Source organism: Ascoidea rubescens, assembly GCF_001661345.1.
Source record: "Ascoidea rubescens DSM 1968 unplaced genomic scaffold ASCRUscaffold_5, whole genome shotgun sequence".
Classification (NCBI taxonomy): domain Eukaryota; kingdom Fungi; phylum Ascomycota; class Saccharomycetes; order Ascoideales; family Ascoideaceae; genus Ascoidea; species Ascoidea rubescens.
Window position 1 is genome coordinate 46,275 of NW_017962917.1, and position 27,914 is coordinate 74,188.

The 27,914-nt window shown below is 33.8% G+C and overlaps 11 protein-coding genes across 11 annotated transcripts; 6 read left to right on the forward strand and 5 right to left on the reverse strand.

Moving 5' to 3' along the window:
* Positions 1–53: 53 nt before the first annotated feature.
* Positions 54–374, reverse strand: ISD11 (Isd11p; the record flags this gene model as incomplete). The annotated part of the gene is made up of 1 exon (XM_020190472.1): positions 54–374. One exon carries the CDS (start codon positions 372–374, stop codon positions 54–56), a length of 321 nt encoding a protein of 106 aa, XP_020047637.1.
* Positions 375–1,796: 1,422 nt separating this feature from the next.
* On the forward strand, positions 1,797–2,795 carry SAP1 (putative AAA family ATPase SAP1; the record flags this gene model as incomplete). The annotated part of the gene is made up of 1 exon (XM_020190462.1): positions 1,797–2,795. The coding sequence occupies one exon, from the start codon at positions 1,797–1,799 to the stop codon at positions 2,793–2,795; it is 999 nt and encodes a 332-aa protein (XP_020047638.1).
* Positions 2,796–4,224: 1,429 nt separating this feature from the next.
* Positions 4,225–5,509, forward strand: GVP36 (Gvp36p). Its single transcript, XM_020193031.1, has one exon. The coding sequence runs from the start codon at positions 4,328–4,330 to the stop codon at positions 5,321–5,323; it is 996 nt and encodes a 331-aa protein (XP_020047639.1). The 5' UTR covers positions 4,225–4,327; the 3' UTR covers positions 5,324–5,509.
* Positions 5,510–5,741: 232 nt separating this feature from the next.
* On the reverse strand, positions 5,742–10,281 carry ASCRUDRAFT_141296 (uncharacterized protein). Its single transcript, XM_020189172.1, has one exon. It carries the CDS (start codon positions 10,132–10,134, stop codon positions 6,010–6,012), a length of 4,125 nt encoding a protein of 1,374 aa, XP_020047640.1. The 5' UTR covers positions 10,135–10,281; the 3' UTR covers positions 5,742–6,009.
* A 523-nt stretch (positions 10,282–10,804) lies between these two features.
* ASCRUDRAFT_69843 (uncharacterized protein) lies at positions 10,805–11,821 on the forward strand (the record flags this gene model as incomplete). The annotated part of the gene is made up of 1 exon (XM_020191718.1): positions 10,805–11,821. One exon carries the CDS (start codon positions 10,805–10,807, stop codon positions 11,819–11,821), a length of 1,017 nt encoding a protein of 338 aa, XP_020047641.1.
* A 507-nt stretch (positions 11,822–12,328) lies between these two features.
* On the forward strand, positions 12,329–13,441 carry ASCRUDRAFT_7582 (uncharacterized protein; the record flags this gene model as incomplete). The annotated part of the gene is made up of 1 exon (XM_020193225.1): positions 12,329–13,441. One exon carries the CDS (start codon positions 12,329–12,331, stop codon positions 13,439–13,441), a length of 1,113 nt encoding a protein of 370 aa, XP_020047642.1.
* Positions 13,442–14,854: 1,413 nt separating this feature from the next.
* Positions 14,855–16,360, reverse strand: ASCRUDRAFT_33912 (tetratricopeptide repeat protein; the record flags this gene model as incomplete). The annotated part of the gene is made up of 2 exons (XM_020190477.1): positions 14,855–15,762; positions 15,961–16,360. Coding segments are annotated over 2 exons (1,308 nt in total), but the record flags the coding sequence as incomplete, so codon positions are not given.
* A 2,492-nt stretch (positions 16,361–18,852) lies between these two features.
* Positions 18,853–23,310, forward strand: MIP1 (DNA-directed DNA polymerase gamma MIP1). Its single transcript, XM_020193032.1, has one exon. The coding sequence runs from the start codon at positions 18,983–18,985 to the stop codon at positions 23,174–23,176; it is 4,194 nt and encodes a 1,397-aa protein (XP_020047644.1). The 5' UTR covers positions 18,853–18,982; the 3' UTR covers positions 23,177–23,310.
* Positions 23,311–23,339: 29 nt separating this feature from the next.
* ASCRUDRAFT_85631 (uncharacterized protein) lies at positions 23,340–24,649 on the reverse strand. Its single transcript, XM_020194904.1, has one exon. The coding sequence runs from the start codon at positions 24,597–24,599 to the stop codon at positions 23,406–23,408; it is 1,194 nt and encodes a 397-aa protein (XP_020047645.1). The 5' UTR covers positions 24,600–24,649; the 3' UTR covers positions 23,340–23,405.
* A 299-nt stretch (positions 24,650–24,948) lies between these two features.
* Positions 24,949–25,664, forward strand: ASCRUDRAFT_75364 (uncharacterized protein). Its single transcript, XM_020193033.1, has one exon. It carries the CDS (start codon positions 25,077–25,079, stop codon positions 25,608–25,610), a length of 534 nt encoding a protein of 177 aa, XP_020047646.1. The 5' UTR covers positions 24,949–25,076; the 3' UTR covers positions 25,611–25,664.
* A 374-nt stretch (positions 25,665–26,038) lies between these two features.
* ASCRUDRAFT_75366 (chelatase) lies at positions 26,039–27,618 on the reverse strand. Its single transcript, XM_020193034.1, has one exon. The coding sequence runs from the start codon at positions 27,383–27,385 to the stop codon at positions 26,183–26,185; it is 1,203 nt and encodes a 400-aa protein (XP_020047647.1). The 5' UTR covers positions 27,386–27,618; the 3' UTR covers positions 26,039–26,182.
* Positions 27,619–27,914: the final 296 nt, after the last annotated feature.

The window sequence follows — 27,914 nt, forward strand, 5'->3', positions numbered from 1 at the left end:
ATATTAATAACAGAAAATCATATCTCTTTTAAAAAAGAACAAATGCAGGATCATCAGTCGTCTTTGATCTGGTGATGGTGGAACAATGGGTTGGCTTCAACAACATTCTGGTCAAACTTGTACATTTGGGAAATGGCGGATTGCCTTTTAAGAACAGCGTAGTCTTTCAAAGCTTGGTTATATGAGTTGATGATATCTTTGTCTTCTGTAAGCTTGTTTCTCTGCTCGAAATCATGTTTGGCCTTTCTCAAAAAGTACTCTCTGAAATTGTAGTTAGAGAAGGCCTTGGACGTCTTCAAAAACAGATGGTACAAATGCTGGATCTCCTGCTTGGTGGGTCTTCTGGTGACAGGAAGGGGATTGAACAACGACATGGCAGGCAGATAAGGAACAAAGCAGAGGATAAAAGGATCTCAAGAAGCACAAGGAGCACAAGAAGTACAGGAAGTCGAAGAAACACAATCAGAAAAAACGCCGCCCGATCCCCAGAAATGTCCGCAGCGTTACCCGGTCCGCGGTTCAGACACAAGAAGTGCTCCCGCTATTTCGCGGCGCGAGGGCCGTTGGATGAGTGATCTGTGTGTTGTGAGGACACTGTTCTCTGGTCTTCAACTGATCTGATGCTCACCAATATAATCACCAAGAAAGAAAAGGAACCTTTGGCCTCTCTCAGGTTGCTCCTCAATGATTCAGTGTCCAGATACAACATCGCCAAATCTCCCCACCACAGCCTCTGTTCTCGTCGTGGTGACTTTGATTACTGCTCGTTGAAGGCCTTGCACACTAACATTCTATATAACTTGGACTTGATTGACGCCAGTTTCGACTCCCAGTCCTTTTCTTCAGAGGAAGCTTCTCTTTATTACAACTTGGTCACCTTAAATGATAAGATCCATTCAATTTTGCTGCTCGACAACAATACCACCTTCAACTACACTTCAGTTACAAGCAATTCCAATAATAGCAACTTCGCTCAGGACCACAATACTAATAAGCACAACTCCAATAAAATGAATAATTCAAGCTCCAGTTCCTCTCCACTTAGACCAAAGTCTATGTTGAAAACTCTTCGCTCTTCGAAATCTTCTTCGAAATCTCCATCAAAGGCTTCTTTCATTAAAGCCTATTCAAAATCTGTAACCTCTCTTAAGCAACTCTCTAGCAACTCTCCTCCGAGTTCTGATTTACTGAATAATATCAAAAATAATACGAACAGCTCTTTGAAGCAGAATTACTCCAGTACTCCTGATATATCACTAACCGCCGCTACTAAAATATGGAACGATTCTGAATATTCCATCAACAATCAAAACACTCACACAATCCAAAACAATTTTTCTCATCAAAGTAATTTTGATTTAATTGACTTGAACTCAAATGATTCACTAAATAGCTCAAATAATCCAGTGAATATCTCAAATTTATCTTCAAATAATAAAACAAGCATAAGTATAATTGCTCCTCTGAGCTTTAAAGCCAATGATTTCACAAATATTCTGGATATAAAAATGAAATGCTCTTCACTGCCCCCTTCAATTCATCAACATCGGAGACTAGACCCCTCAATTGATAATTCAAATGAATTATCCCATTCTAAAACCAAAGAAAAGCATGAAACCTCCATTTCCAAACAACTGTATAATAACAACTCAAATATTCTAGATAGCAGAAAAACACATTTACCATCCAGAAAACCTCTTGATTCAAAATCAAATTTATTTGACAACTTTTCACTGATATATGATGATTCCTTTGACTCAAATCATGAGACAACTGATTATACCCACAATTCTCTAATGCCTTCCAAATCTTTACTTTTTGAGGATTTTGAAGATCAAGAGACCAATTTTAACAACATTATCAATTCTACAAAGGGTATTGATAAGGCTTTGGCTAAGCAAATACTACAGGAAATTGTCGTTCATGGCGATCATGTCAACTGGGATGACATTAGTGGTTTAGAAAATGCCAAAAATTCCCTAAAGGAAACTGTTGTCTATCCTTTTTTAAGGCCCGATTTATTTTCTGGTCTAAGAGAACCTGCCAGAGGAATGTTGCTATTTGGTCCTCCAGGAACAGGAAAAACTATGCTTGCCAGAGCTGTTGCTACCGAATCAAAGTCAACCTTTTTCTCAATCACAGCTTCTTCTTTAACCTCAAAATACTTAGGCGAAAGTGAAAAACTAGTCAAAACATTATTTATTTTAGCAAAACGTTTGGCTCCCTCAATCATTTTTATAGATGAAATTGATTCATTATTGGGAACAAGAAATCAAGAAGGTGAACATGAATCCTCAAGAAGAATCAAAAATGAATTTTTGATACAATGGAGCAACTTGACTCATGCTGCAGCTGGAAAGGATCGCGGAAATGACTTACAAAGAGTATTAGTGTTGGCTGCCACGAATATTCCTTGGGTAATCGATGAGGCTGCAAGACGTAGATTTGCAAGAAGACAATACATCCCTTTACCAGAACCACAAACTAGAAGATCTCAATTCATTAAACTTTTGTCAGATCAATCTAACAATTTATCCTCAGATGAATTTGATGTTTTAGTCAACTTAACTGATGGTTTTTCGGGAAGTGACATCACTTCGTTAACCAAAGATGCTGCGTTAAACCCATTAAGAGAGTTGGGAGATAAATTGCTTATTACTACTAAAAAGGAGATTCGAGCTATTAATCTTAATGATTTTAAAACAAGCTTAAAGTATATTCGACCAAGTGTTTCTTCTGAAAACTTGAAAAAATTTGATAATTGGTGTCGCAGTTTCGGATCCTCTGAATCTTAATACAAACCAATCAATTATATATCATTCTTGAGTTATGAATTAGACTTATTATTTATCGATATTTTCCGACTTCTGAAAATTCGACCGTTGTAATTTTGATATTTAAATTTAAATGTTTTAAAATATTCATACACATAATTAATATTCAAGTGATCAAACTAATCAAGAATATTATTTTTTCTAGAAATTTGCTTAACAGATATAATATGTACTTCAGTTACTAATATGTTTTCCACATCCACTCATTCTACGCAAAGAATAAAATCTGCGATTGGATTTGATTTACGATCTATATACTAGTATAATCATAATCGCTGCAAGCGATAAAATAATATAAACTAATTAAGGATGACCTCCTGCCTTTTAAATTGTGTCATGTCAGTTCGGTATTTTTCCTTTTATAATTTAGCAATTTGATATTGCCAAAATAATAATATATACGGTTATTGTATTTTATCTACGTGAAGAAATATTTTAAGTAACTTTTATTCATTTGGCAAATACAAATTCTATTTTGAGCATTATATTATTGGTTTCTGTATCTATAGATTTATTTTTTAATTGAATTTTTTAGACATTAATAAACCTTTTACACTAGTCTTAGAGATTTGAATTTTTCAATTACAATCTTTCAGAGTTGAATGCACATCCCATCTGCGAAATACCGATCCATTTCAAGTTGAAGCATTTCCATGGTGAAAAAAGTCGTAATTATTTATTAAAAGAACAAAAACATAGATGTGAAATTTACAGCATTAAATTTCTATTGTCTAAATAAAATTGTTTTTGTTGTAAGGTGCACTGATTTGTTCGAACGAATCCTTGATAAAGTGTGTCAAAATAGAAAAGAAAGAAGATTAATCTACAACAGCCGTTTATACGGACCTTGGTTAAATCCAAAAGGTCACGAGGTCAGAACGGTCGCATGTCATAACTAGTGTTAAGCAACCGAGATGTGATATCCGGTCACTTCGAAACGGCCTTCCTTATTACTGGATACATGCAGGTGCCTCCCCTGTGGATCTAGTGTAGTAAGGAGCCCGGATCTTTTGGATTCGGTTGCAACAGACGGCCTGGCACATGTCATCGGTCTGTTCTCGTGACACCTAGGGCTCTAACCCAGCCCCTCCCTATAAAAGAGGGATGCCCCTCGATTCCTTTGTTTGTTTCCTTGATACAATATCATGGATTCGCTACAACATGTAAACTATATAAAGAGTTATTTATCTGTTTATTCATTTATCGCGACGATAATAGAATTGCCTAATTAGGAGTATAACTCAATTAGGCAATTTGTCGGAGGTTATTATCTTCACGAAAACTTTGGGTCACGACACTCTCATCCTAGCACGTGTTTTGTTTTTGCCTTGTCTTCTGAGAATGATTAGAATTACAATCTTAGCACAGCTAAGCATCTCGTGTTAATTCTGGCTGTTGTATCAATCGTTTCCTTTTATTTTCTTTCAATTGATAAAATAATACATCCAATTCGCCTCTCTTAGTTTTGATCTTCTTTAAAAGTTTTCTTTAAAATGAACAACAGCCCTTTCAGCTTTGATTCTATTAGCAGGTCAATCCAAGGGATTGGTACCCAGGTACAAGGTTTTGGTTCTCAAGTTATACCATCTGTTAAGAGAACTCAGAGATTAATTGAGGAAAAGTTGGGTAATGTTAACGATGTATCTCAATTACCACAAGACTACGTTGATTTGGAGAAGAAAATTGATTCAATAAAATTGATCTACAACAAGTTGTTAAATATCACCATGATATACGAAAATGAAAATTATGATTATCCTCCTAATTTGAAAGAGAATTTTATTGATTTGTCTAATAATGTGGTCGAAAAAGTAAGAGATTTATCAAAAGTCACCTCTGTTCAAGAAATGGAATCGGTTTTAATTGGTGGAAATTCCAATCAAAACAAAGCTCCTCCAAAAACTTTGAATCATGCTTTAGGTAGAGCTGCTATTACTGGCTCCCAAGATTTGCAAAAAAATACCTCTGCTAATAATTCCACATTTAATTTATCACTCATTGATGCCCTTAATAAATTCGGTTCTACTGAATTAAAAATTGGTGAAGCCAGATTAACTCAAGATAATTTGATCAGATCCCGTTTTAATCTACCAATGCAAAAGACCTTAAAGACTTCTTTAAAGAATTGTCAAAGAGCAAGAATTTTGGTTGAACAAAAAAGATTAAGCTATGATTCTGCAAGATCTTCTTTAAAAAATTGTAAAAATCCTGCAAAAGAACAAAGTTTAAGAAGTCAAATGGAGACTCTTGAGGATGAATTTGCTTCTGCCACTGAAGATGCTGTATCAATTATGAAATCTGTTATTGAGAATTCTCAACCCTTAAATGAACTTATAGAATTAGTCAATGCCCAATTAATTTACCATCAGCAAGCCACAAATTTATTATCTTCTTTACTACCTGAAATTAAAAACTTGAATGAAATTTCAATCAAGAACAAATCTTCTGCTTTTGGTCCTGACGATGATGATGATAATTTAAATATCTAATTAAAATAATTTTTAGATATTTTACCAGTTCAATGAATTGTTACTGGGTAGTTTTCAAACATTTTTTTATTTTTCTGTTTCTATTTTTGTTTCCAGTTTCTCCTGAAATTCCTTATTTACATTCTTTTAGATTTTATTTTGCCTTGCCTTTTTTTTTTCAATTTTTTTTTACCTTTTACTTTATACCTATTTTTCAACTGAATTATCTACTTTATTTTTTCTATCAATTTTTAATAAGTCTTATTTAGTTTTATTTTTTACAATCAACATCTAATATATGGTATTTTTAAACTTATTTCAACATTTACTGAAGATCTAATGCGAAAATAAATCAATAAAAATACCACTTTATTCAAAGAACTCTATTTTTTTTTCTATAAAACAATTTTGAACAACAATAAAACTAAAAATATATCAAGAAGTGAAGGTTGTTATTCAAAAAAAAATAAATAAATAAATAAATAAATAAATAATATCTATATATATAATAACTAAATTCAAACAAAAATTAAAAATTAAAAAATTAATAGATAAGTAAATAAATAACTTAGTAGAAATGAATGAGCATACTAGAAATAAATCATAGGGATAATATAAATTGATTGAAGTAAAGTTATTAATATTTCGTATTCATCTACTTTTCATTGAATAAACTTTCCAATATCGTAATTGCTAAAAACTCAGTTCTACTGATTTCCAGATCTTGGTAATGGATTATTTGATAGCGAGCTATTCGACATGGAATTGTTCGGCAACACTGCTTGAGCTGCTGGTCCCAAAGCCGCCAATAATGGAGTGGTAATAATTGTTGTTTGTGGTTGAGAATTTATATTGGGCAAACCTCCTCCTGGTACTATACCTGAAATAGGAGTCAAAGAATACTCTTCATTAGCAAAAGACGAGATTCCTGGTAGCCCCAGTAGTCCCGTAAGAGGGTCTCTGAACTTATTAAATTTTGAAGCATATGAAGATTTTTCTAAAACATAAATTAAATCTTTAGCAATTCGAGTTAAATTTGAAAAATTAGCCTTCAAATCAAAGTCTTTGTTTGAAGGCAAATCGTCCATTGAATGAGCAAATAATGACATCACTTTGATGGTTTGTTTAACATAGTTATTGATCTCCTCCTGAAATATTTTACGGTATCTTTCGTTGTGTCTTTGTTGCAAAGCTGCATTTGATCTAAAATTAAAATAATCATTGGCGTCTTTGTTTGTGTTTTGATTAATTAGTTTTTCAACATTGCCAGAAGTTATATATGGAAGAGCGGTATTGATTTTTTCAATAATATTTTTCAAAGCAAAACATGCCTCTTTTAACTCTTCAAAATTAGGTTTTATTTTCAGATTCTGGTCTTTGATTTCATTTTCTTCCATTCGATCATTTTCAAGGATCGCACAATCAATAATTTCTAATGATACTTCTGTCATCTCAATGGCTCTTATAGTATGTCTGTATAGCTGTTCATCAACTTGTTCTACATTGTCGCTTGTCACAACAGATGGTAAATTGGTAGTGGACAACGAAATTGAGCTTTGAAATGCTGAAGATGGTAATTGAGTTATATTAGTGGGAAGAGGTGAATTTAATGTTGATAAATGCAACGTACTAGGAATAGATCTTGGTCCACCTCCGATAACAACTGGTGATTGAACAGAATTTGAGTTGACACTTTGATTCAACGCTGAAAGATTTGTCACTGAATTATTAGAAATTAGGTTGCTATGAACGTAGGGAGGAATTGAAGTTGAAATCGAGCCACCATCCAAGTTTTTTTGAAAAGAACTTGCTAAACTGATTTCATCAGGAAAGAGAATCATCCACGCATTAAACAATTCATTATATGAACCAAATATCGACAATAATAACATTCGAATAAAACTATCATCCGTTTTTTCGGTTAAAATTTTGATATTATCAAAAAAAAGAATGTGAATTTTCCCAAAAACATTTAATAAGGTGATTACACATTGCAATAACTCATAAATCAGCTCGTTCATCTCAGTAGTGTTATAATCAGCAGAAAGAATATCATTATCATTACTGTCTGAATTATCATTATTAGTCCCATCAATAGTGTTACCATTTCCATTAGTGTAATCTTCAATTTTCTCTAAAATTTCAACCACTAAATCTAATTGATTTTTTCCTGCTTTTAAATAAGACTGCATCCTAAAATGTAACTTTTTATGAGTGCTAGAAACGTTAGACAAAAAAATAAAACGGACTACTGTTGAGTGAATTTCACTAACGGCAAAAAGTAGTTTTCTGGCAAGTTCTAGAATTTTGTATTTCATTAAGGTGTCTATCTCTTCATGTGAGCAATTGTTCTCGTTGTTAAAACTGTTTATCCTGTTTTTTGAGATTGTCCCATGGTTACTGGTGTTAGAATTGGCATTTGAAGTCAAACTGTTGGAGTTACCTGTTGTTATTTTTAATGAATCAGATACTATGTTCATTTTGGAAAGATTAACAGAAGAGTTTTTTAAACTAGAAGGGTAGGTTAGTTTTTGGGCACTATTGTTGGCAAAGGAGTGAGACAGTAAGGAAGTTTCTCGAGAATGAGAACGATCTGTATCCTTATTGGAGTTAATAGAATTTGGATTAATAAGATTTTGAATATTAATTTGCGAAGAAAAATTTTCATCCGATTTGAGGTTAGTACTACTATTGTTATTGCTATTATTTGTTAATCCTGAGGACAAGTTAAGGTTTGTTATAGCATTATTAATGTTATTAACTTTGTTTGTACTAGAGTTAGCACCAATATTGATTTTGCTAATATTGTTGGCGGCATTACTGTCAGAGATATAGTTACTAGTTGTGTTGTTAGCAGTAACACCATTCGAATAAGAAATATTACCAAGATTATCATTTCTAATGTTAATATTATTGTTAATATTATTGTTATTATTATTAATAGTATTTTTAGGACTGTTATGAAGTTTATCACCCTGGAAAGTGAGTTTTGGCTTAGTTAAAGGTAAAGTGGACAATCTTTTAAAGTAAACAGCAGATTTAATATTAGAATCATTTTGACCTAGTGTATCCTGCAGATCGGTACCATTTGGTTGAAAGTTTTGGAATTGAGGTTGATATTGAGGTTGAAATTGGGATTGAGACTGGGATTGCGATTGGGATTGGGATTGATATTGATATTGGGATGGGTATTGAGAATGAGAATGAGAATGAGAATATGAATGGTTTTGATATTGAGATGGTAAATATAGAGGTAATTGTGATTGAGAAGAATTTTGAGAATGTGTTTGAAGATGTAGTTGTGGTTGAGATTGGGGTTGGGGTAGGGATTGATATTGGGATTGATATTGATATTGATCAGAAAAAGTCCAATTTGGTAAAGGAGGATTGTTTTTGGAATTTGATAGATTTGGTGAGTTTTTTGTAATCGTGTTTGATCTTAATCGTTTTGAAATAGAAGAATCGCTATTGGGAATGTCCTTTGCTGGAGGAGGCGGTGGAGGTTTATTTGGTGGAGGGAGTTGTGTTGAAGTGAAGCTGTTATTAAAATTTGGAATTGAATTTGAGTTTATATGTTTGTGAAAAGTTTCTTGAATAAAGCTATCGAAATTATTGGAAGGTTGTTTTGGGAGAGTAATATCATTGCTATTATTGGTAATATTGTTAGTGTTTGTGTTGATTCCATTATTTGTATTGTTATTTGAAAGTTGAATTGATTTTTCATTGTCGGTGTTTTTCTCGTTATCATTTTTGATAATTGATTGGTTATTTGATGGTAAATTTCTTTTCAAGATAAAGCCCATTCTTTTAGCAGATTTTTGAGTTAAAAAGGACTCTGAAACTGATTTTGATCTTTCCAAATCCGGGAAATGAGAATTTGTTAGGACATTGTCAAGGTTTTTCAAGTTGGAGGAAGGGTTTGAAGTTGTTGTTATTGGAGTTGAGATGGGCAAATTTAGTTTATTTTGGTTGTAGTCATTTAGAGAGAAAGATTTTAAGTTTACTAAATTCATGTTCAAACTTTTACTATTGTTATTAGAGGAAGTGTTGTTATTAGTGATTAAAGAATCATTAAGATTATTATCATTAATATTATCATTGTTATTTAAATTTTCATTGTTTAATAATTTTGATTGCTCAATTAAAAACTCTTTTTTTGAAGATAGAAATCTTTTGATTTCACTGATATACATTAGTTTGTAATCTTCATCTTTAAAATTCAATCGATTTAATATATTTGGATTATTATTATTGTTATTTGTATTATTAATATTAATGTTATTGATATTATTATTGTTTTTGCTGATAATATTATCATTGGGATCAAATTGGTTATTAGAACTGTTTTCAATGATTAATTTGTTAATGTGATTAACCACAGCTAAGCAAGGTTTTATAAGTGGGTTGCCATCGATGTTGAATACTTTTAGATGATTCATTTGTAAAATTTGAAGAGGGATTAGTTTGAAATTATTATTTGATAGTAAGAGGACTTTTAAATTTTTCAAGTAACCGATTTCATTTGGTAAGGAGGATAAAAAGTTGTTATTAATTTCTAGGATTTCTAAATTTTTACAATTGGTTAGGATCTTTGGAAAGAATTCAAAGTTATTGAAATTTAGATCTAAATATCTGAGTTGATATAAGATGTTAAAAAAGTTGGGTAAAGAATTTAGGAAATTTGATCTTAAAGATAAGGATTCACATGAATCCTTAAGGAGATCGATGATTTCAATTGGAATGGAAGTTAATTTTAGATCAATTAATTTGATACTTGAAGGATTGAGTAATAACTCCTCTTTAGTTAATAAATATAATTTTGATTTTTCCATTTTGAAAGAAAAAAAAAGAAAAAGAAGAAGAAGAAGATAAAAAAAGGGAATAGTAATAATAAGATAAGCAAAAGGGAAACAAAAACAGGATAGAAAATGTGGTAGATCTAAGGAGGGGGAAATAAGGATAAAAACCGGAGAAAAAGAAGCTTTAGGAGGTTGTGGTTGTGGTTGTGGTTATGATTATAAGTATGAAATAGCAGAAAAGATATAGTATAATATAATATAATGAAATATAGGATATGGGATATGGTGGAGGTTGAAAGTGGAAGATAAAAAGAGGAGGGAAACAGGTATGAAGAAAGGCTCTGGAATGGAGTGGTGGAAAATACAAGAGGCAGCAGCAGAAGAAGCACAGGAAGCAGAAGAAGCGAGGATATGGGAAGGAGAAGAAGTAGAAGAAGAATCAGCAGAGAAAGCAGAGGAAGAAGAAGCAGAAGAAGCAAGGACAGCATAGAAAAAAGACGAAGAGACGGACCCTGACGAACACGAACAGTCGGTCAAGAACTGGCGAACAGTACGGGTAATGGTAATGGAGAACAACGGAGAAGAGAACCGCAATAGTGGGCCCGAACCAAGGAGTTGGATACAACCAAAACGCTGGGGTTAAACAAGAGAATGAAGAATAAACACAGAATGAAAGTGCAAAGTAGAGAATGGAGAATGAGAAATGAAAAGCTTGAACTACGTGCAGAGCTACAGCTTGGTGTTTGATCCGAAATTCCAGCTGGAGCAGCAGCAGTATGGTGTGCTTCGGGACTTGCAGATATTTGGCACCAGTCCTCCCATTGACAACAGCACCGATAGCGTTTTGATCAACAGCAAAGAGTTCAAATGGCGATTTTTGGCGATTATCAGGTTGGAGGATATATGCCCTGTGTTTGTTGTTGACAATAAAAGCTCATTTTCGTACCAGATATATTCTAACGATCCAACTTCGAGCGAGTTTTTCAGGGAGTTTCTTGTCAATTACGACGTTGAATTTGGGCTATTGGTCAAATTACAGAACAGTGGGGATCTATTTCTAATTTACATTGATGTATCAACCAATGACGATAACAACCAGAATGTTATTATTAAACTCATCCCGTTAAAGTTAAACCCAGACGTTGGGAAATTGCTAATAAATCTCCAAAAAACTAACACCAACTACTTGAATAAGTCGATGAACAACCAGTTTGTCGATGGGATAGTATTAGATCACAACAGTCTTGGTAACCAAGATAATAAAGACAAGTATTGGGATCAGATTAGCAGGGATAATCTCCTAATCCGCCAAAGCTCTATGAATAAGCAAAATATCAACATATTGGATAAATTCATCAAAAGAAGGAGACTCCCATCATATTTACAGTTCAATGCTAACAGTTCGTTCATCGACGACACTGATAATGATGATAACGACAATAGCAGAGACATTATTGTTAATGATAAGAATCAAGATGCCAAAAACCACAAGGAAAACAACGCTGGTGCTGATGTTGAAAAGTTGAAGGTGGATATCCAGCGAATTATATTGCTAGGCCTCAGGATCCGAAACATCAGCAAGAAAACCAACGAGCAGGAGTTCCAGAAGATCTACCACCAGACGTACAAATCCACGGGGTTTGCCATCCGCAACAAAAAGCAGATCTCGAAAGACGAGCTCCGGCTGATTGTGGAAACGTTGCTCACTCTTTTCTGCTGAGCACCAGAAGCACCACGAGCAGCACACCCGCCCAAAGCGGAAGGGCCCTCTGTGTCTGCGGTGCCCCGCAGTCGGGGATCGGTAGGCGAATAGCACCACGTGAGCAGTCTGCTCAGCGGAGGTGTGATTATAACGTTAAAATAGCGTTAAAGTAGCGTTAAAAGTGGGACATAAAGAGCAAGACATAAAGAGGTTTGCAAGTTTACAAGTTTAATATAGGTTTATAAGTTCACTACAAGTTTATAAAATTCAGTCAGCAAACTCATTCTATGGACTTATGTTCTGTCTTCTTCTCTGCTGCTGGGCTCTGAAGGAGTTGGTTATTTTTATAAATGACTGTACTATAAATACTGAATTTTTTCTTCTATTTTTTTTAATTTTTTTCATTTTTTTATTTTCTGTAATAAAATATAACATAATATAATATAATATAATACAACATTCCTTATATTTATACTTGTACAAAACTCTCTCTGACTATTCTTTGTTGGTTAAACATATGCAAAAATGTCTTTAGTTGAATCAAATTCTTTCAATCTATACTCTCAATCAAATCACAGCTCAAATTCTTTATTATCCTTTGAAGAGGACTCCTCTTTCATTAACCCAAACTATTTAAATGACATCTCCACTCAAATAATCAACAACTCTAACTTTGTCAACCAAAATCCCTTTAAAGACAATCCCATGTCTTTGTTGAACTACTTGGATTCAATCAAAAACCAGAAAAATAACTTGAAATCTCTAATTGACCAGAAATACTCCTTTTTAGAAAACTATTTCGTGAAAAACTTCTTTTCACACAACATCAATCAAAGCCAGAAAAAGCTATTTGTTGAATTGAACTCAAATATAGGCTACAATACCATTTTCTTCATATTCTTGTTTTTGAAATTCAACAATTCAAGTCTATTCAACAATTTCTACTTCATTACCATCGAACCAAATGACTATTACTTCAAACTCTCCCAGTCCTTGATTAATCTCGTCTATCCACTTCAAGATTTGCCCAAAAACTTCATTTTCTTAAACCATTCCTCCATTTATGACTCGTTGTCTTATCTACTCAACACTCTCAAGTTCTCAAATATAAATTTGCTTTACTTGAATAACGAATATTCAAATTTAGATCTAATCAACTTTGAATCAAACTGCTATAACAACGATAACAACATTTTCGCCCCCAATTTCCCTGATAATGATCTCAACCCAATCACCAACACCAATTCAATATCAAATTCCTCACTATCTCTAAACTCATTCAAAATAGTCGAATCCCTAGGTCTAATCAATAAAAACTCAGTAATAATCTCAGATAATATCTTCAACTTCCAATTGTCAGATTATATAAACTATATGGACCTCATTCCTTCAAACAAATTCCAACTTAATAACTACTTGCTCTCAAATCTCAACAACAATCTTTCCAACTCAAACAACAAAAAATTAATCAGAAAATTCAACAAGAAAAAATGGATCTATCTTGGTAAATGGAACTTGCAATATTCAAACCAAATGGTAAAATTTGTCAATAACAATATTAATCTCAACTATGATTACCAAAACAACATTCAAGTCGATGGTCTATTGCTCAGTGTCTGTTCAAATGCTTTAATTTAATAAAAAAATAAACTCATTCTGTATTTTACTTTGACCAATTTTCTTTCTTTCTTTCTTTCTTTCTTTCTTTCTTTTTTTCGCTCATCTTTTTAATTTCTTTTAGTTGTATACTTATTCGCATCTCAATCTTTCGATCATCTTTATTTACTTACATCCTCATCTCTCTCTTCTTTATCTCCATCTCTATCTTGTTTTCTACTCCGCTACTTGACGACACTCAATTCTTCGGGTTTCATAACTTCATTTCACCCTTTCCCATATATTATATACTCATATTATATACTCATATTTTACACCTATAATTTATACTTTACTCTCAAATAATAATCTGCAATCTACGATTGTAAAATCTTTCTTTGCACCCTCATAATCTTTGCCATACTTTCCATCTTCAAACGTTATTCTTATTATCAAAGGCCCTCTTAAAATATATCTCCAATTACACACAAAAAATATTCGGTTGTACACTCTTTGAACTCTTTGAACTCTTTGGACTTTTTGAGAGGTGTTTTCGCCTTTTTGCCAGATATTTCCCAATGACCACTACGAGTTACCAAATATCCCATGCAAATTCCACTTAACTGCCTCTATTCCACAATTGTCTGTTTTCAACAACAAATGACAACAAATGACAACAAATGACAACAAATGACAACAAATGACAACAAATGACAACAAATGACAACAAATGCCCTCCATTCTTCAGTCCTTGAATTCTTCTCTGGATTCCCTTCTGAACTCTCTTCTGCAGTGAACAATACACACTTGGGCCTTCTCCCTATCTCAAACTGAAGTTTATTTCTAAAGAGGCGATTTCGTTGTCGAATCCTCTCCTTTCAATCCTTTTCTCAAATTTACTCAAATTTACTCAGTTTTACTCACTGTTATTCACTTTTACTCAGTCTCACTCTGCTTTGATCAACTGCAGACTACAAGTGGCAAGCTCGACAGTGTGCCAAGCGACAGCAAAAGATATTAAATTGATTTTGTTTTATGAATAAAGTAAAGACAAAGGAAGAAAAGAGAAAAGAAAAAATGCTGAAATAGTCATTTGATGAACTCACTGGAGAAAAACAAAAATATATAAAACATTAGAAAAATTAACTGGAAAATATGGAAAAAAAAACCAAAAACTGATACAGAAACTAAATAGTAAAACAACTGCATATTTTTTTATTTTTTTTTTTTTTGAATTAGTTTTTTTTGCCGTTGTTTTAATTGCTGATATTTTGTATGTCAAATGACACCATTGTCGAATTCAAATGGCTAGTATTAGAAGATTATAAAGAAGAAAGAAAAAATTTGCTTAAAATCATTAATGTTATTAATTTGTAATAATATAATGGAAACTGTTATGGTTTTCATGCTATTGTTGTTATTGTGTTAGTGTCATTATTTTTGTTGTCGTGGCTATCACATAATAATACATTTTTCATCTTTATCAGGTTTTGGAGCTTTACCACCCAACTTTGCAATCGCTCTTGCATCACCCCCTTTGGCAGCCTCGTTTATCCATTTTTTGCTTTCCGCTAGATTGACTTCACATCCAATGCCCTTTTCGTAAAAATGCCCAATTGCAAATTGAGCCTTTGGTAAACCTCCATTAGCAGCTCTTAAAGCCCAAGCAAACGCTTCATTTTGATCTTTTGGTAAGTAAGGCTCAGCACCAATAAGATACCAAGCACACATACTTAGCATTGATTCCAAATCACCTCCGAGAGCTGCTTGAGTGTAGTAGTGAATAGACAAATTAGAATCTGCAGGTATACCAATATCAGTACCAAATTCGTAAATCTTTCCTAATTTAGCTGCTGATGGAATATGACCTAAACTAGCAGCTTGTGTATATAGTTCATAGGCATATCTTCTGTCGCTAATGACAATATCTTTAAAACCAGTTTCGTAGATCCTACCCAATTCATATGGAGCTGCACAAGTTAGCTCTGTTGCTTTGGTGGCAGCGATTGTTAGCCATTTGATACCCATTTTCTTGGTATTAATGTTATCACTTAAGCCCATTCTTGTGTAATAGGAATAGATACCTAATTTAAGCATTGCAGAAGGATGATTTTTAGCAGCAGCAGCAGTTAAAAATTTGATGGATTTTCTAGCATCTCTAGAGACACCCAAACCTTCTTCATAACAATAGGAAGTACGATAAGCACTTTCAATATGACCATGTTTGGCAGCAGCTAAAAATAAAACAAAAGCTTTATTATTGTCGGTTTTACCCAAAGCGCCAGAAGAATAAGCATCGCCCAACAAGTATTGTGCTTCTGAATAACCTTTGTCGGACAATTTTTTCAAGTAATGTACAGCTTCTTTTAAGAGTTGTTGACGGTTGAGTGAGGCATTTGCGTTTGCATTTGCAGTTACGTTTAGATTAGAACGGTTTGAGGTATTATTTGAATAGACGGATAAATTTTGCGAGAATTTAGGAGTATTTAAATTTGTGTTTGAATTTGAATTTGAATTTGGCAATGAGTTTAGGTTGCTATTTGGATTATCGATATCGGTACCAGATAAATTTGTAAGGTTGGTGTTGCTTGGAATACGAGATAAATCCACAAAAGATGGGGACAGGCTTAGACCATTGTTATTAGTTGAAACATTTAGGTTACTGGATTGGTTAGTGCTTTGAACAGTATTTCCAGTCAAATTATGATTGCTTTGATTGTTATTGGAAGTGGAATTATTGTTTGAGGTGCTTGGGATTTGGGATAAGTTGTTTGCTGAGATGGCCGATTCATTTGGATCAATCATTAAGGCAGTTTGTAGAAGATATTGAGCAAATTGGAATAAAACACCAGGGTCGTTTGATTTCTTTGCGTTTTTTCTATACAAGTCTATAGTTTTAATTCTTGGTAGTAGAGAAGCGTTATCACCAACCAATTGATTGTACACTGAGTGAGAGTATTCGGAGACACCGCCAGCATTGAATAAAGTAAAAGGAGGAGAGTCAGCTCTTTCATAGTGGGAGTTTCTAGTGTTAGAGTAGATACTTGGGGCTTGTAGATTTGTAGGTGGTTTTGGTAAAGCGAGAGGAGAGTCACCAGTGTTTGAATTGAGTTGTTGTTGCTGCTGTTGAGTTAAGTTTGATAGAGATAAGTTATTGAAGTTGTTTGTTACGTTATTAATTTCTCTATTAAGAGCGGAAGTAGAGGAGGATGCTGAGTTGGAAGAGCCAGTTTGCTGTGGAGAAAAGGGTTTTACAGGAGGTTTAGGGATATTTTGTTGTATTGGAGAAGGGATGGGAGAGGCAGATTGAGAATAAGGATCAGCAGAGAATAAAACCTGTGGTTGGATATCATTTACTTTTTCTTCTTTGAATTGGGGGATATTTTTGGCAGAAGTGTTGTTATCGAAATCGATTGAGTCGTAGAAATTGGCAGTGTTGGAGCTGACAGAAGTGATGTTTTGATTGAAAGAAGAGGTTATTGGGGTATTAGCATTAGAGGGTGGATTGGAGTTAATGTTACGGTTAGGGATGGGATTAGAGTTGTTGTTTGAAAGATAAGGATTGTTGATATTATAGTAGGGAGATGAGTTGCTGTTGCTGTTGTTGTTGCTGCTGTTGGTGTTTTTATTGCTGGTGCTGGTGCTGTTGTTATTGTTATTGTTTGTGGAGTTTAAAGGAGGAAAACTAGGAGATTTGTCAACAGTTTGGAAAGAAAAAGCGTCTGGTGTTTTTGGAGGCGCATTTTGGTTATTTTGGTTATTGTAATTGTTGTAATTGTTGTAATTGTTGTAATTGTTGTAATTTTGGTTATTTTGAGAAGTGTTTATAGAAGAAGGAAAGTTAGAGTTGGTGGGAGAGTAGAATCTTTCAGAAGAATTGGAAGAGTTTGGGTTTGAGGTTTGGTTTGGAATTGGAATTGGATGTTTTAAAGAGTTGGGAGAATTTGAAGGTGGGTATTGTTGCTGAGGTGGAGGATGTTGGGGCAAAGAAGATTTTTTGTTATTGTATAGTTGAATATTATTACTGTTATTACTGTTATTAGTATTATTAGTATTATTACCATTATTACCATTATTACCATTATTACCATTAGTGTTGTTTTTGTTGATACTGTTTTTGTTATTGTTATAAGGTTGTTGAGATGATGGAAATGGGTATGTTTGTTGATGTGGTAGTCTTATTGAAAAATTATTTTGATTTTGATTTTGATTTTGATTTTGATTTTGATTTGGGTTTTGATTTGGTTTGGGGCTTTGATTAGGATTTGAATTTTGGTTTTGGGTGTAAAATTGATTCTGGTTTTGATTTTGAGGTCTTAGTTGTTGATAAGGAGACAGAATTTTTTGGGTCTGTTGATTTTGGGAAGGATACGATTGGTCATTGGGATAGTTGTCGTGAATTTGGTTAGGATGAAAATTGTGACTATTAGCAGGCAAATTTTGTCTATAGGGATGCATTTTGGAAAATGAGTAGAAGGAAAATCAGGACGAAACAAGCATATAACAAAAAGCGCAAAAGCAGGGGGGCCAGGAGAAGTAAATGAAGAAAGTGCAGGAAAGGAGATGAGGAAGCAAAGCAAGCAAGAAGGATTTGGCGAGAGAGGTGGTTCCCAAAGCACAAATTCTGAGTGAAAGATAGAATTGGATGCCGCCGGAGGGAAAAGCACAAAAAACGCAGAGGAAGCGAGACTAGCGAGCAGCAGAAGAAAGACAAGAAGCACAGGCGTTGGAGAGACGAGAAGCAGCGGCAGCAGAGGATGCACAGCAGGGGATGGTCGAGTTGAAGACAGCTGGAGCGAGCTCGCTGGAATTTATACTCCCACAGCAGAGGGTCGCCGCGCGGGCCTGGCGCGGTGTGCTGCGTGAAGACGCCAGTAAGCGCACACTCTGCAGATGAACTGTCTTATCGGGAGCGCACCGCGCTGCACACTATTATTAGCAGCTGTGCCCGTCCCGGTACAACAGCTGCAGGGCTTATGCCTGACTCTGGCGCTGGTTCTGCGCTGGGCCTGCGCTGTGTTGCCGGAGCATGTTTTTCGGTAGCCTCTTCTTCCTCACTCTCTGCTCTTGTTTTTCATGCTGCTTGGGATGGTCTGGCATCTCCACAACACCAGCACACTCTTCCTCCGCTCTCTCCCACACTTTTGTCTGCTACGCTTCATATTAAAAGAGGCTATTTGCTTGTCCCAATCCAGAATTCGGTCTGCGCTACAGCCTCCTTGGTGCAGAAAAAGCTTATTCTGTCTCAAACCTCGTTCTGGAGCGCTCTGGTGCAGACGCCAGCGTGTGAAAACGTGTGTCTACAGAAAGACCTAGATCAATTTGTCACGTGATACATACGTATACATCCGCATTGCTGGTCTTGATCCTTTCACCAAGTCACTTCTTTTTTTCCTTTTTTTTTTTGAATGTCTTGAATTTTTCTTTAAATTTTTGACAAAGGAATTGGATCTGAAAAACATTATAAACAGAAGAAAAGACAAACGATTCACAGATTAATATTGCAATAATAATGAAATGATACTGTCTAAATTTAACACCACTAACTATTTCTCCAAATGCTCTAACTCTAACACCCTCAAAATGTTCTCTTTTCATAAGAGACTCTCCCTCACTACCTTGCACAATTTTACCACTTACAAAAGATACTTTCATCCAAGAAACCATCTCTTGTCTCAGAATCTAAACAAGTTCTTTCAGGACTTTGATTCAAATCCTATTCCAATAGACGACACTGTTCTCGACAATGACCATGACTTTATTCTTGATCCTCTGTCCGATAACCACATTTCGCCGGTTCGCTTAAAGCCTTCTCTATCAAAAAGTGCCCCCGATTTACTAAATACTAAAGGCTATCCTACTGTTGATGATTTCAATACGACCAACAACAAAAATAAAATCAAGTCTAGCATCACAAACACCAACACTAGTAAAAACTATGACAAAAAATCAAAAGGCTTTAACAAAAATAAACCAAATATCAACACCATCATCAATAAATCCTCCTTGACCCCAATCCAAGTCAGCATACCGCCAATAATTAATCCAAACTCAAAATATACCTCTTATTTCAAACAAAATCCAATTTCTCATCAAAATATCCCAATCAACAACCTTAACTCCCTCAATAGTATCTCTCATTTCGATTCTCTAAATCACCTCAATAATAATAATAATAATAATAATAATAATAATAATAATAATTATTATAATGGTGATAATAACGACATCTTTGCTAACTGCGACAATACAAACCAATTCAATAAAAAATACAAGTTCTCCAAATTGAACGAAATTGATACCACAAATAACAATAACTTCTCATCTTTGAAATTCGATATCAACAAGAACCCTCTTTTAAACCACCACAAAATTGAAATTCAAAACAAACTACTAAAAAAGAATAACCGCCTAAATGAAAAAACAATCCTAAAAGATTTCAATGCTCAAAACAACACAAAGTTCGCTCAATTACCTACCATCAACCAAGTAGGCATTCAATACCTATCAGATAACTTATACAACCAACTCTTTAAAAAAAACTCATCCAAAAAAAACTCCTTCAATAATGACAAAAACTTCCTTTCAAACCAAATTCTCAACGAAAAAATTAAACTATCCAAAATGTACCTAAAAAGACACGACCTCCTAGATAAAAAAACTCAGCTATCAAATCCAATCGATTTGTCTCTACCCAAACTAGCTGGTAATTCTCTAGATGAACACTTTTCTCGAATCGGTTCCTACATCTCTGACCCTTATTTATCTAATGCCAAATCCTTTCTAAATTACACTCCTGACGACACCCTCAAATCCCCCTTCTCTTTGCCACTCAAGCCAAATAATTGGCTCCTCAAATCGGGTTGGTACAGATATACAAATGATACTCTAGATAACCCAGAAAGTGTTCCCTATCCTCTAGAAGACACCCTAATCTTCGATGTTGAAGTCATGCACAAACTATCCAGCTATCCTGTAATGGCCACTGCTTTATCATCCGACGCTTGGTACTGTTGGTTGTCTCCCTATTTGACAAACGAATCCTCAGAGAACAACCACTTGATCCCAATGAACACAAACGACCCTTACTTGAAAAAATTAATCATTGGCCACAATGTTTCCTACGATCGTGCAAGAATTAAAGAGGAATATGACATTAACCCATCAAATACCTTTTTCTTAGATACAATGTCACTTCATGTTGCTACTAGTGGAATATGCTCAAGACAAAGACCAATTTGGATCAATTCAAAAAAATCAAAACTAGAAGAACTAGAGAAAAAAAAACTGCAATTATCCCAATCCTCAAACAATTCAAGCGAACTACAGCTATTTTCAGATTTATGCTCCTCCCAAGGTGTCATCTTTGAAGACGATAATTTCCAAGGAGTTAATGATAAAGATAACCCATGGGTAGAATTCTCTTCTCCAAACTCTCTAGCTCAAGTTGCCAAGCTACATTGCAACATTGACGTAAATAAAGCTGATAGAGATTACTTTAAAACAACTGAAAAAACTGACATTACCGGAAATTTGCAAAAATTAATCAACTATTGTGCCAACGATGTCTTGACCACTTTCCAAGTCTATAAAAAAGTTTTTCCTCAGTTTCTAGATATTTGTCCCCATCCAATTTCTTTCGGTGCTTTGGGCCAATTGGGCCAATGCTTTTTACCAACTAAAAAGAACGTCTGGGAAAACTACATTCAAAGCTCAGAGTCTTTGTACAGAAAAAATAAAAATAGAATTGAAACCATTTTACATGAAAATGCTACAAATCTAGCTGAGTCCCTAAAGGATAAACCAGAAATTTATAATAATGATCCTTGGTTAAAACAACTAGATTGGACTATTAAAGAAATTAAATATAAAAAAAATGGTGAAATCTATAAAAATCAAAAGTTTCCTGGATATCCTGAATGGTATAGGAAATTATTTTCTTCTGCAACCTCACCCATTTGTCTAACAATTAAAACAAGAATAATTCCATTTTTGCTCAAGTTGAAATGGGAAGGTTATCCTTTAGCATGGACAGAAGAATATGGATGGTTATTCAAAGCTCCTGAATCATCTGCAAAAGACTTGATTTCTAGAAATTACTTGCATATTGAAATTGATCCAACTTATGAAACATTTGAAGTTTTAAACGAGCCTGGTTTTGTTTATTTCAAAGTTCCTCATGAAGGTGGTCCAGATAAAAGAGTAACAAGCATGACTTCAAAAAGTTTCTTGAAAAGCTTTGAAAAGGGAATATTAACAAGTGAATTTGAATACGCAAAAGAAGCACTCGAGTTAAACGTCAGCTCAAGTTATTGGGTATCATCAAGAAGTAGAATCATGAATCAATTTGTAGTTTACCAGAACGAAAATCAAAACAAAAACGATGTTTCCTTGCATTCTAACGCTACCAATTTGGGATCTCATTATGAGCATACAAATGACTTTGTTGTTAATATTGATAACAGTGAAGTTGAAACTGAGGCCAAAAGCATAACTGATAATAACAACGATGACGATAAAATAGGTATTATAATACCCATGCTTCAAACAATGGGAACCATTACTAGAAGAGCAGTTGAAAACACTTGGTTAACTGCATCAAACGCCAAAAAAACAAGAATTGGTTCAGAGTTGAAATCAAGAATTCAAGCACCATCTGGTTATTGTTTTGTGGGTGCAGATGTTGATTCTGAAGAGTTATGGATTGCAAGTTTGCTTGGAGACTCTGTATTTAATTTACATGGAGCTACCCCAATCGGATGGATGACTTTGGAAGGTACTAAAAGCAATGGAACTGATCTTCATTCTAAAACTGCAAAAATATTAGGAATTTCTAGAAATGAAGCTAAAGTTTTCAATTATGGTAGAATTTATGGAGCCGGGCTAAGGTTTACCATGACACTATTAAAGCAGTTCAACCCAAGTTTATCAGATGATGAATGCAGAAATACTTGCGAAAAATTATTCTCTGAAACTAAAGGTTCAGTAGTTAAAAGAGGTTTAAAAAACCTTTTACCAAACAAAAAATTATGGATTGGTGGATCAGAATCAGTTTTGTTTAATAGATTAGAAAACATAGCAGAGCAAGAATCTCCAAGGACTCCTGTGTTGGGAGCAGGGATCACCCAAGCCTTAATGAAATCTAATTTAAAAAAAATGTTGTTTTTGCCATCACGAATTAATTGGGCTATTCAATCATCTGGAGTTGATTATTTACATTTATTGATATCCTCAATGAAATATCTTATTGATGTGTATAATTTGAAAGCAAGGTTATCACTAACAATTCATGATGAAGTTAGATATTTAGTTGAAGAACAAGATAAATATAGGGTTGCGATGGCATTGCAAATAAGTAACATCTGGACGAGAGCATTATTTTGTCAACAAATTGGAATTGACAATATACCTCAATCTTGTGCATTTTTCTCTGCAATTGATATTGATAAAGTTTTAAGAAAAGAGGTTAATCTTGATTGCATCACACCCTCTAATTCGGAACCAGTGCCTGAAGGAGAGTCGATTGATATTGAACAATTATTGAAAATAAAAGATTCATATTTGAAAAAGACATTTAAAAAAGTTGATTTGTCCAAATATAGTTATCAACCAAGATCAAAAGTCATTGATTCATTAACTCTGGGCGATAAATTAGATTTAGGTGATATGAATTTAATCAATAGTCAAATAACTGGAGATGTTAATAAAGCGGAATATTATCTATCTGAAGCATATAAAGACAAGAGGACAAAAAAATTTTACTACAAGAATTTTTAAATAGATTTGTTTTTAGCAACTATTAAATTGTGCTATATGTAATATATACTGTAAATTTTTGGCTGATATATAGCTGTAATTATTTTTTTTTTATTTTTTTTTCGTTATTTGTTCATAAATTATAATACAATAGATCCAAATAGATTAATATTACACATGTATTCGTAAAGATGAAAAACACAAATTAAAAGAGTATATAAAAAAATAAATGAAATCAAATAAATAACAGTCAATAATCTAGATCAAAATGATCATCAAATTTGGTAGTTGATTGTTTTTGATTTATACTACCATTAGTGTTATATACGTTATATAGATTAATGGGATTATTAAATTGATTATGATTTTGGTTATGATTTTGATTTTGATTATGGTTTTGTTCTTGAAATTGAAATTGATTTTGATTCTGGTTTTGTTGATTTAAAAAGATTTGATCGTTCAAAGAAATTTGAGGATTGGTATTAATATCAAAAAAAAAATTGGGATTTTGCAACAAACTTGATTGCAAATCAATTGAATTATTGTCTGTTTGTTGTAAATTTTTGACTTTCTTTTTTTTTTTTTTTTTTTTATTTATTTTTGATGATATAAATGGAAAAGTGAGAAGTTGATTATAATTTTGAAAAAGCCCATAGTTTTTATTCACTTGATTCACTTGATTCACTTGATTCACTTGTTTGACCTGATTTATCTGTTTTAAATGATTGAAGTGATTAATTTGATGGCTAGAAGGTGGTAAATAACCAGAATTGCTAGATTTTATCAGTGAAAAATTATCGGTGTTGAAAAAATTATTGGAAGGCATAAGAGAATCAACATTCAAAGAGGATTTATTGGTTTTAGGTACAAATGGAATGTTGGAGTAATAATTTTGATTTTGGCTTTGATTGTGATTTTGAAAGTGAGAAAAAAAAGAAATCTGATTTTGATTTTGATTTTGATTTTGATTCTGATTCTGATTCTGATTTTGAAATGACTTTTGCAGCTGGATTACAGGAATACTTTGAATATTCGAAGCCTCTGCATGATTATATATATTAGTATTAGCCTCTTTTTGAAATGAATTCTTTTCTGTGTTTTCAACTGATTCCACAATATTTAAAGTGGTGTTGCCTTTAGTAGCTGCATCTATAGTATCTGCATTACCAACAGTGTCTATAGTGTCTACAGTATCTAAGACATCTATAGCGTTAGTAGGTTCATAACTATTGTCTTTGACACTGTTTGGCTTGGGCAGATCTGGACCTTCCAAATTTTCCAAATTTAGCCAATTTTGAAATATCAACTTATCATCTACAAGTTTATTATAGCGATTCAAGGTGGTAGCATTTCGCGATTTGGAAGCGATGATAAGCATTTGATCTCTAAATTCAACAATTCTGTTGAAGTCATCCTCGTATTCCTTCTCCTGTAACTTTGTCATATCCTATCGAAAAGTCTCAAGAACAAACATAATAGTTTCTCTGCGTAATCATAAATCTCTATTCTTCAGCTCATTTCTTTCAGGTTTGGTTCAACCCAGAAATACCCTTTTGGGCACAAAAATAAAATATGTATCACGTGGAGAATACGGTGCTCGATGTTTTGATCCGTTGTCGAATCCGTATGACGTAAAGTTTCGCAAATGCTCGGTACTTACGTATCTTTTTCGTTCTGTCTTCGTGTAAATTGTTTTTTCCGGAAACAGCACAGCCGACTGTTTCAGTGACAGTTTCGCTGTTTCATTGTTTGGATATTTGTGATTTACCTGTTCGAAAGTTGATATAATCAAAGCAAATAGAAGAAACCACTTATAACCAGTGGAAAATAGTTATAAACAGGCATAGTCAGATACAATACTCGCCCATCTGCTTGTTTCTTATCACACTGTTGGCAAACCAATACTTGTCGCAGATTGAAAATGGGTGTGATCAGTGAGGAATCCAATTCCTTCAATACAACCTTGATATTCAACATGGTTGAATTGACTGCCCTATATTTTATATTTCTCATTGCCTTTATGATATGTTTATTTTTCTATAACAGAAAAGCAATAAGCCGGTCTAACTTAAGCAAACGTTCTATATTGCCATTACATTCGTCAAACAATCTTGTTCTTGATCCTAATAATCCTAATGGCAGTCGTGACAATAATAACAGTTCGCTGAGTAATCGCGATAATGATAATAATAATATCCAGTTGGACTTCAGTGAGAGTCCAAATTTAGGTCAAAATTTGCATTCAATTAAAACCAGCAACACTTTGAGTACTGAAACAACCAATTTTGTTTCAACACAAAGAAATTCAATAAGAATTTCTAGAAATAATAGCCTTTTTAAAAGTAATGCTTTGAATCCAATTGATGATAATTCCAACAATTCCAAACCAAGTCCTGTGAATGAAGCTATCGCTTTACAAAATTTGAATATCAGGCCACCTCATTCAAGTGTTTAATTTGTTATTCCATAATTACAAATATAAGTTTGGCAGATTTTGGATTTGGATTTGGATTTGGATTTAGATTTATTTTATTTTATTTTATTTTTGATCATTTTTTTTCTTTTTTCTTTTTTCTTAAATTGGTTTACACTTTGATATTTTGTTGATTTGCTAATTTTCTTTTATTAATTTTATTACATTTATTAATTTTTTTTTTATTTACATTTATTTACATTTATTCAATATTATAGTGTATTGTTTATTTTGATTTTATACTTCATTTTATTTGTTGTTTTTTTATAATTATTTATATTTTATATTTTAAAAAATTTCATATTAACATTTTTCAAATTGATGGGTTTCTTTGGGTTATTAATTGATTATGTAATTTTTAAATTCATCTAATAGCAAAATAAAATAAAGATTAAAGCATATATTTCTTAACTATTCATTATCCAATCATAAAAAGAGAAAACAAACAAAAAACAAACAGAAAACAAACAGAAAACAGAAAACAGAAAACAATTGCAAAAAGTATAAAGAGTATAAAGAGTATAAGTGGTATAAAGACTTTAAAGGGTGAGCGGTTATAGAGGTTTAAAAAAATCTGATGGTTGATCAAAGCAGTCGTTAGTTCTTGGTTTATATATCTTATAATCCAACTCCAATTGATTGCCATATCTCTTTTTATTTCCATTAAAACCTTGGCCATTCTCAAGACCATCTAAATGGTCACTGATAATTTCAGCCATTGAGTCAAGGAATAAGCTATCACAGTTTAAACTTTCAACTCTTTTAAATCTTTCAGGTTTTTTCAAAGATTGGACTAATTCTATATCAATTTCATACAAAGTTTCACTATGGTCAGAAGAAAAGGAAATGGGGACTAAAATGATGCCATCATAGAAATCGGATTCATTGAATTTCTGAATGAATGGTTTTGTGATTGGACCTAGATAATCGGAAGATTCCTTTGAGGGGCCAGATTGCCAACATAATCGATAAGGGTTTGAGAAATTTAGTTCTTCCATAACAGCTTGGACCGACGCACCGACTTCAGCTTCATAAGGGTCACCTTCGTTAACAATTTTAGTGTTTATGCAATGTCCTGAAAAGACAATTAAGATATTGTTGGTTGATTTGAGATTGAATTGGATTTTAAAGTCAGTTAGCTTTTCATTGATATTTTTAGCAAAAGTCTTTGCCATTGCAGTTGGCCATCTTTCTATTAGGGACCAAGAGATTGAGTTTGTGGGATCAAATACTCTTGATTGTCTATAAATTTCATTGATACATGAACCAGCAAGAGGATAGAAAAACTGGGGTGAATGAGATAAAGCGACAGCGGATTTGACGTTATCAGTGATTAAATTTTGCAATACGTGGTCAGGCAAAGGGTTTGTATATCTGTGGAAGATATAAGGCAAATGGGGAGAGGTGGAGGGATGAATCTTGTCTAGTAATGTACAAATTTGAGAACATTGATCAAGAGAGATTTGGTACAACGGTGAACCACCACCAATTGCTTCATAAATCTTGTTTAGTTTCTTGGTGTATATATCAGCAACAACCTTGCCAATCAAAGGTTTCAAAAAGTTCCATTTTGATTTCATGTTTGTGTCGGTTATCATTCTGTAGATGAAGTCGTGGGTCTCAGATAAATCAAAGGGTTCGCCCATTCCATACATGACAATAGCAGTACCAGATTTTTCCTGGTTGTCATGATAGAGGGTTGGGGAGGTCGAGTAGACGTTCTCGAGAGAGGAGTTCAAAGCAGAACCAGCAAACATTGAGCAGATAGCAGGAGCAGAGGGATGGAAACCAAAAAGCAGAGCAGAGCAGAGCAGAGCAGACCCAGATCAAGTAATGGAGATCATATTGATGATAAATCAGAGGAGAACCAACAGCTTTATATACTGCTGGAGCGAGGTAGGAGAGGAGCCTGGAGGACAGACAGCTGTAATTATCTCCGATACAACTCGCCTGCGTAACCAAATACCTGAGCACTTGGTGAGTATCACTGTTGACACTTCTGGGCCTGAGAAGGTATGCTGCTATTTGGTTATATCTATGTCTTTATCTTATCAACGGGGTGCTGCTAATCGTGCCGGTGCTGGGTTCGAGTCCCAGCGGAGGAGCAAATAAAACAGCGCTCTCCAGACTGTGTGCAGGGTGCTGAGTCAGAACAGCGTGTGTATTACGTAACGTGCGTTTTCCTCCGGCGGGATTCGAGCTGCGAACGTGTTTTCGCTGCCCAAAGCACTCCGAGATATAATCGCAGGCATTGTGGTGCTTGTGGTGCTTCTGGTGCCTGTGGTG

Bases quoted from the DNA above. Each gene is read 5' to 3' on its own strand.
- ASCRUDRAFT_141296 (XM_020189172.1), bottom strand. From the start codon at position 10,134: ATGGAAAAATCAAAATTATATTTATTAACTAAAGAGGAGTTATTACTC.
- ASCRUDRAFT_75364 (XM_020193033.1), top strand. From the start codon at position 25,077: ATGGGTGTGATCAGTGAGGAATCCAATTCCTTCAATACAACCTTGATA.
- MIP1 (XM_020193032.1), top strand. From the start codon at position 18,983: ATGTTCTCTTTTCATAAGAGACTCTCCCTCACTACCTTGCACAATTTT.
- GVP36 (XM_020193031.1), top strand. From the start codon at position 4,328: ATGAACAACAGCCCTTTCAGCTTTGATTCTATTAGCAGGTCAATCCAA.
- ASCRUDRAFT_75366 (XM_020193034.1), bottom strand. From the start codon at position 27,385: ATGTTTGCTGGTTCTGCTTTGAACTCCTCTCTCGAGAACGTCTACTCG.
- ASCRUDRAFT_85631 (XM_020194904.1), bottom strand. From the start codon at position 24,599: ATGACAAAGTTACAGGAGAAGGAATACGAGGATGACTTCAACAGAATT.